The 8,844-nt window shown below is 48.7% G+C and overlaps 1 protein-coding gene across 1 annotated transcript in view; it reads left to right on the top strand.

The window, feature by feature from the left end:
- TMOD4 (tropomodulin 4) overlaps window positions 1-8,844 on the top strand; it is a 33,057-nt gene that overhangs the window by 13,393 nt on the left and 10,820 nt on the right. Inside the window, exons 7-10 of the mRNA XM_018573679.1 lie at window positions 1,670-1,777; window positions 5,495-5,638; window positions 6,087-6,231; window positions 6,443-6,545. Of these exons, the coding sequence (XP_018429181.1) occupies window positions 1,670-1,777; window positions 5,495-5,638; window positions 6,087-6,231; window positions 6,443-6,471 (426 nt within the window). The 3' untranslated portion in view covers window positions 6,472-6,545. The remainder of the gene's footprint in view (window positions 1-1,669; window positions 1,778-5,494; window positions 5,639-6,086; window positions 6,232-6,442; window positions 6,546-8,844) is intronic.

Below are 8,844 nucleotides of genomic sequence, written 5' to 3'. Positions count from 1 at the left end.
CCCCTCACCACCTCAGTGCTCCGCCCCTCACCACCTCAGTGCTCCGCCCCTCACCACCTCAGTGCTCCGCCCCTCACCACCTCAGTGCTCCGCCCCTCACCACCTCAGTGCTCCGCCGCTCACCACCTCAGTGCTCCTCACCACCTCAGTCCCCCGGCATCCTTACATGTTTTTTTTTTACCTTGATAGGTGTGGTAAAGCCGGACGAATACAAACCCGTCCCCGACGAGCCGCCCAACCCAACCAACGTGGAGGAGACCCTGCAGAAGATCAAGAGCAACGCCTCGGACTTGGAGGAGGTCAATCTGAATAACATCAAGGTCAGCAATGGACCCTTCACCTCAATGCTGGTTTTGGGGTTCCATGTAGATCCCTCATAGATACCGTAGACCCCTCATAGGTACTGTAGACCCCTCATAGGTACTGTAGACCCCTCATAGGTACTGTAGACCCCTCATAGGTACTGTAGACCCCTCATAGGTACTGTAGACCCCTCATAGGTACTGTAGACCCCTCATAGGTACTGTAGACCCCTCATAGGTACTGTAGACCCCTCATAGGTACTGTAGACCCCTCATAGGTACTGTAGACCCCTCATAGGTACTGTAGACCCATAGATACTGTAGACCCCTCATAGGTCCTGTAGACCCCTCATAGGTACTGTAGACCCATCATAGGTACTGTAGACCCCTCATAGGTCCTGTAGACCCCTCATAGGTCCTGTAGACCCCTCATAGGTACTGTAGACCCCTCATAGGTACTGTAGACCCATAGGTACTGTAGACCCCTCATAGGTACTGTAGACCCACCATAGGTACTGTAGACCCCTCATAGGTACTGTAGACCCCTCATAGCTACTGTAGACCAATCATAGGTACTGTGGACCAATCATAGGTACTGTGGACCCATCATAGGTACTGTAGACCCCTCATAGGTACTGTAGACCCCTCATAGGTCCTGTAGACCCCTCATAGGTCCTGTAGACCCCTCATAGATACTGTAGACCCCTCATAGATACTGTAGACCCCTCATAGATACTGTAGACCCCTCATAGATACTGTAGACCCCTCATAGATACTGTAGACCCCTCATAGGTACTGTAGACCCCTCATAGGTACTGTAGACCCCTCATAGCTACTGTAGACCAATCATAGGTACTGTGGACCAATCATAGGTACTGTGGACCAATCATAGGTACTGTAGACCCCTCATAGGTACTGTAGACCCCTCATAGCTACTGTAGACCAATCATAGGTACTGTGGACCAATCATAGGTACTGTGGACCCATCATAGGTACTGTAGACCCCTCATATAATCTGTAGACCCTTAATAGGTCCTGTGGACCCCTCATAGCTACTGTGGACCCCTCATAGGTACTGTGGACCCCTCATAGGTACTGTGGACCCCTCATAGCTACTGTGGACCCCTCATAGCTACTGTGGACCCCTCATAGCTACTGTAGACCCCTCATAGCTACTGTAGACCCCTCATCGGTACTTTAGACCCCTCATAGGTACTGTAGACCCATAGCTAACATGGCCAACGGTAGACCTTTGTGTTCTGGGCCACAATCCTCATGTAAGGAAGCCCGTCCCATCACTGTGGAGGACTTTTTGGTGGACATACCGTGATGAATGATTGTAAAACCGTTGTCACCGTCTCTCGCAGGACATTCCCATCCCGAGGCTGAAGGAGATCTGTGAGGCCATGAAAGGCAACACTCATGTGAAGAAGCTGAGCTTGGTGGCCACCCGCAGCAATGACCCCGTGGCCTTTGTAAGTTCCACACCGTGTCATGGTCCACAGGTAAACAGGGATCTCCTGCAGCCCTTCTTTCTCCACTTCCTGTCTACATGCACTCACTCCAAGATTGGACGCATATCATGGCTCTGGACCGGCTTCCTGATAGCAATAATGGTGACCTATACCTGGGCAATGTGTGCCACCATGGCCGCTTGTAGTCTCCACTGGGGGGCACATGTGAGGGTGACAAAGCAGGAGCTTAGTTGTAAGACCGTTGTCACCCTATAACAGGAAGTGCCGGAACAAGGACCTTCATAGCAGCACGTGACCCCGATGGAGACTACAAGCGGCCTTGCTGAGACGCCGATGGTGTCACCCAGTGTGGGCCGCACCCCCCTAGTGACGCCACTGATCCCTGGTGATCGTGCCACACATGTCCTTTGTTCCGACATTACCTGTTATAGGGTGACAGCGGTCTCGCCGCTGTGCTTCTGTGTTGTCACCCCACCGCGTGACCCCGATGGAGACTGCAGGCGGCCATGATGACACGCAGGTATAGCTCCCCATTATTATCAGCTGTGCTTCTGCGTTGTCACCCCACCACGTGACCCCGACGGAGACTGCAGGTGGCCATGATGACACACCAATGGTGTGGGCCGCACCCCCCTCCCTAGTGATGTCACTGATCCCTGGTGAATGTGGCACACATGTCCTTGTTCCGGCATTTCCTGTTATAGTGTGACAACGGTCTCACAGCTGTGCTCCTGCGTTGTCACCCATGTATGTGACCCCCGACGGAGACTGCAGGCGGCCATGATGGCACGCATCGAGCAGGTATAGCTCACCAATGATGTGCATCCGACGCTGGAGCGGGTGCATGTAGACAGGAAGTGGCGGGAGGCCCCAGGAAACGCAAATAAGAATGAAAAAAGGTGAAAACAAGTATTTTATGGTTAAACTATGTCCATCGTTCGCGACCCGCAATGCACAGAGCCAACTCCATGTGTCCAGGGAGGGTTTAATCAAGCTGCAGTACCAACGATCAGCCACCAGGTGGCAGCACAGAGCCGGATTACTGGAAGCGCAGCAGATAAGACGTCAGCCGCGCTCCGTCCGTCCGTCCGATGTTAAATGGCTCGTCTGTAATGGATGTTCATTAACTAAATTCTGCTCCCCGGATGTAAAGTAATTGAATTAAAAAGCCATTTTTTGCCGGCCGGGGAGTTTAAATCCATTACTTTTATTACCTTTCATCTGCAAATTAGCAAATAATGTGCCCTGAAGAAAAAAAAAGATGATGGAAGTGCAGGAAAGGAAATACAGGAAACGTTCAGGTGTCGGAGTGACCCGGGCGACGTTCATTCCGCGCTCGCATGAAAAACAACAACAAAAAAGCGCCATCCGAATTTATTCTATGACCAGCAAGTAGCTGACTTTGACTTGCAGTCCCTGTACAGCAGGGCTTAGACTAGGGGGAAAGGAGGAGGGAGAAGGAGCACAAGCAAGTCAGCTGTGTGCTGCAGGGCTCGCAAGGCGCAGGCTGGTAGAAGGAGAGAACAGAGTGGCAGAGAGATGAGCTGCTTCTCCTTTAACTATCCAGTCATAGGGCGGAGGAAGGGAGAAGACCTGTGCGTGTTACTGAACTGCAGAAGCAAGAAACGGGTCACCCTTGCCCCGCCCCCGGATCTTTGTAAATCTGGGGACTGGATGGACAGGAATAGAAATCCTTTGGCAGGTGAAGTGTCTCCCATATACATATTTTATCTGTGTATTGTGCTGTTTGCCTGGAGCTCAGCTTTAAATATTTATCACCTCTCTCTCTCTCTCTCTATATACGGCATTGAGGGCTCCCGGGGGGCTTCCTTCCTGCATGGGAAATATTGTAAAATGTGTGCAAACAGAAATACATTTTGTAACACCTACCTACTGTATGTGGAGACAGGTTGGTGGACAGCTGACCATCACACCTAGCTATATGGACAAAGGTTGGTGGACAGCTGACCATGACACCTACCTATATGTCCACCAACCTTTGTCCATATAGGTAGATGTGATGATCAGCTGTCCACCATTTGTCCATATAGGTAGGTGTCATGGTCAGCTGTCCACCAACCTTTGTCCATATAGGGAGGTGTGATGGTCAGCTGTCCACCAACCTTTGTCCATATAGGGAGGTGTGATGGTCTCTCTCTCTATATACGGCATTGAGGGCTCCCGGGGGGCTTCCTTCCTGCATGGGAAATATTGTAAAATGTGTGCAAACAGAAATACATTTTGTAACACCTACCTACTGTATGTGGAGACAGGTTGGTGGACAGCTGACCATCACACCTAGCTATATGGACAAAGGTTGGTGGACAGCTGACCATCACACCTAGCTATATGGACAAAGGTTGGTGGACAGCTGACCATGACACCTACCTATATGTCCACCAACCTTTGTCCATATAGGTAGATGTGATGATCAGCTGTCCACCATTTGTCCATATAGGTAGGTGTCATGGTCAGCTGTCCACCAACCTTTGTCCATATAGGGAGGTGTGATGGTCAGCTGTCCACCAACCTTTGTCCATATAGGGAGGTGTGATGGTCAGCTGTCCACCATTTGTCCATATAGGGAGGTGTCATGGTCAGCTGTCCACCATTTGTCCATATAGGTAGGTGTCATGGTCAGCTGTCCATCACACCTACCTTTATGGTCAAGGGTTGGTTGACAGCTGACCATCACACCTACCTATATGGACAAATGTTGGTGGACCGCTGACCATGACACCTACCTATATGACCAAAGGTTGGTGGACAGCTGACCATCATACCTACCTTAACGGACAAAAACTGGAGGACACCTGACCATCACATCTACCTATATGGACAAATGGAGAACAACATGACAACTACTTATATGGTCAAAAATTGGTGGACAGCTGACCATCACACCAACCTATATGAACAATAGTATGTGGATGTCCCTTCAAATGTTTGAGTTCGGGTGTTTCCATTGAAGGGTAATTGTGTGCTTCCATCCCTGTGGTAACAGTTTGATGAAACACGTTTTCTGTTCCACCATGACTGTCCCCTGTGTACATAGCCAGCTCCATAAAGACATGGTGGGACCAGTTTGGGGTGGAGGAACTGGAGAGACCTGCACAGAGCCCTGACCTCAACCCTACTGAACACCTTTGGAATGAATTGGAACAGTGATTGTGAGTCAGGTCTTCTCCAACATCAGAACCTGACCTCACAAAATGTTCTTCTGGCTTGTTATCCTTCCTGGAAAAGTGGAGGCTTTTATAGTCCCAATATGGTGGTATTGGTGTGGCAACTCCATGGTTTTGGGATTGGATGTCCAACAAGACCATATGGGTGTGATGGTCAGGTGTCTACAAATGTTTGGTCATTCCCTGTACTGGATGAAAGGACTGCCCGCTTTGCTCATAGCAACCCAACAAGCCCAACTCAACAACCCTCTGCTTTCTTCTCTGGCCTATGCTAGATACAGATAGGTTGCTGTAGGGCTGCACAGAAAGTCCTCTTGCTGGCACTCTCATACACAAGTATGTTCTTCAGATATAACTGATAAGTCGTGACTGATGGTGCAATGAGCGGACATGTTCCTCTTGAATGGTCAGAAGGTGTAGGCTCTCCATTTTTGTTGCGGGTGGATAGTGCGTTGCCCTGTGTGCCGTAGCTTACCAGCGGCCGTCACACTGCCCCCTACTGGCGGCTAAAGGGTTTTCTGTCTGTTTGCAGGCTGTGGCCGAAATGTTGAAGGAAAACAAGACTTTGGAGACTCTGAATATCGAGTCAAATTTTATCTCCGGCGCGGGGATGATGGCCGTCATTCGGGCCATGAAACACAACTCTACATTGACTGAGCTCAAGGTGGATAATCAGGTAATTTTGTTTTATTATTATGAAGAGATACAGTACAGTTCCAAAACAGGAGGACCTGCTCATGGGAGCTTACAATCTAGGAGGGGTGAGCAATACAAACGACATTGCGAGGGATGAGCAGATGGATGGAGGTGGGATTCCTTGAAGAGATGAGTTTTCATGGATCACCTAAAGGTGGACAGAGTGGGGGATAGGTGGACAGATTAGGGTAGGGGGTTCCAGAGGATGGGAGAGGCTCTGGAGGGTCAGCATGGGAGGAGGTCACGAGAGAGTAAGAGAGCGGGAGTTCTTGAGGTGAGTGAAGAGGACAGTTTCGGTGATCTTTTTCGAGAATGAGGTCGGTGATGTAGCTTGGGTGTAGAGTTGTAGATGGCTTTGGTATTGTTTCGAAGGTAGCCACTTGCCTAGTGGGAGGTGACTGAATATATGACCCTTGTTCTCCACGCAGCACCAGAACCTCGGAGACACAGTAGAGATGGAGATGGCCTCCATGATTGAAAACTGTCCTTCTATCGTACGATTCGGGTACCATTTTTTGCGGCAGGGACCACGGGCACGGGTATCATCGGCAATCACCAGAAACCTGGAACTCCGTAAGTATCCAGCAGAGAAGACCTCATGGAAACTCAAGCCCCGTGACACTCCACCTGAACTGGTGGAGCTCTGCTGGGAAGTGTAGTTCCATGCACAATGGCTCTCACAGGTGTCTCCAATGTTGGCTTGTTCGGTGGGGATAAGGGCGGAGCCGGCAAAGCGGAAGCCATTTTGTTCTTCACAATCTATTTTTTTCTTTTGTTTTGTCAGGTCGCCAGAACAAAAAGAAGAACCCCTAATGTGTCCTGATACTTGCCAGATACCCAGCCTCATTCATCTCCTCAGTGTTGTCCCTGAATTGCCACCATTTTGTGTACATCTACCCTTCGATAGAAGATATATGGCATCTTCTCGTGGTTTCCCGTATTTCCCCACCCTTTCTCTCCTACACAAGTCCCCAGGCCGCCTCCTTCGCCACGGCCATTGATGTCCTACAGCGATCCCTTTGTATACACACAGAGTGGTGGCCATCTTGTCTGTCAGTCTGAACCAATACATGTAAGGCAAAGGACCGGCCGCACATCGGTGATGTCATCGATTCAATGGAATCTATTGTTCCTGACTTGCACACAGAAGCCCCGCCTGGGACCTCCCCAACCGACGTGTTTCACTCTGGGATGGGGGCTTGTTTGTAAAGATTAATGTCTCCTCTCATTAGAAGTGGAGGGACACTGAGAGTGTCTGGAACAATAAAGTTTTATTGAAATGCTGTCATCATCGGTGTGCGGACTGTCCTTTGCAAGTGTGTCCCTATGGGTAGCATGGAGGAGCTCCATCCTGCTTGCACCTGCTTCTTCCAGTGGCAAGTTTAGGAGCGGCAACTTCTCCTGCTTCCTATATGTAAGGTGGTGGCCTAGCCTGTAATGTCACCGAGGTACAGTGGAGGTGGCCATTTTGTATTTTTGAGAGCATGGCCCATCAGTTCCATGTGCGCCAGTGACATCGCTGAGGGAAATTGGCCATTTTACTTCCCCTGTGCACCAGTGACAACGCTGGGGTACAGCGGAGGTGGCCCTTTTTTTTCCGAACTGTCTTAATATTTATAAGCTTGAGGCCTGCCTATACCCCTGAGTGGAGGTGGCCATTTTGTGGGCTCTCCTACTGTTTTGAAGGTTGAGGCCTTGCCCATAACCTTTAGTTTACCTGGGTCAGGTGGACATTTTGTGAGCTCATCTACTTCTTTGAAGGCTGAGGCCTACCATTTCCCTGTACACCTGGGACACCACAATCGCCGCGGCCATTTTGATATTTATAAACTTGAGGCCTACCTTTTCTCTAATCACCAGATACCCAAGTCTCCGAGAGCAAGGCCCACTATCGCACTGGAAGAGTACAAACACTTGGAAAATGTCAAACAGCCATCTTACCCAACCCGTTGCCGTAGCTCCAATGAGGCCATAACAATGATCACCCCCGGTAACATACCTCCAGGCCCACAACAATGGCCACCTTCCCTTATGTAGACCTCCAGGCCCTGCTTGCTTGTAGCTGAAGATGTGAAATTGAGTGGCGGGTGGAAGGGGCGATGCCGGTAAAATAAAAAAGTTCAATGTATTTAAAAGTTGTAAATAAAGAAAGTTTTACCTGTTTTCTTTTTGTATTTTTACCTCCTTTCATTCTTCTCCAGGCCGAGTCCTCTGTTTAAAGGGGAAACCATAGTAGAAAAAACTTCATAGCTAAGATTAAAGGTTCAACTTGACGGACCTGCGTCTTTATTCAACCTCAAATACTATGAAACTCTGTAAGATAGACACTCGAGATACCTGTAGCCCTGTTTTCTTTTTGGGGGGGGTTAAATGAAACTGCTCTCTCCAAATATAGGCTATGGCGCTAACCTGTGACCCCTAATATTTCCCCAAAGCCCCTAAAAGTAAAGTAAAAAATAAAAGTATTTAATAAAAATGAATTAATAAATAAAAAAAAAAAAATTAAAACGTTTATAAAAAATAAAATATTTGAAAAAATAAAAAAACATTCTCGGTATCGGTTTCGGCCTGACATTTTTTTTTATTTCGGTTTCGTTTCGGTTTTAAAAATTCCATTTCGGTGCACCTCTAATATATATATAATGCAAACTTTATATAGATCAAGCAGATAATGTTACATACAATCCAAGCACCAACATTCAGGAATGACAAAGAAAATGCTCATATGTCCTATATGAATGGTGCATCGATACCCGGGAATATATACATACCCAGATAGCAAGGATAACTTGCTACAAACCTGTGTCCGGGTTAAATTGTAATTCTTTGTAACTTGCTGCGCACATTCCTGGCAGGTTGTAGACTCGCAGAACACTCGCAGCACAAGTTCTAGGCGACACTTTTTGAATTTGTAGCAAATTTGCTTGGCAAGTCTACAGCTAGAGTCCTACAGGTCTAAAGGTGCCCATACATTCTCGTATGAGAATCGCGGGAAATCCCGCAATCGTACGAGAATCGAGCAGTGTGAACGGAGACGTGCGACCGTTTCTACTGTACGGCCGCACGTCTTTTGTCTAAGGAGCACGCTCGAAAATCAGCCGAAAATCGTACGATTTTCGGCTGGTTAGAGCGGTGCTTGGGAGACAAATGCCGAACGGCATTGCGGTCATCGGAAGCCCGCCCCTC

This window comes from Nanorana parkeri, unplaced genomic scaffold, assembly GCF_000935625.1.
Source record: "Nanorana parkeri isolate BGI_ZX_2015 unplaced genomic scaffold, ASM93562v1 scaffold2484, whole genome shotgun sequence".
NCBI lineage: Eukaryota > Metazoa > Chordata > Amphibia > Anura > Dicroglossidae > Nanorana > Nanorana parkeri.
Note: the sequence above shows the minus strand (reverse complement) of the source record. Positions and strands in the feature narration are given on the sequence as shown.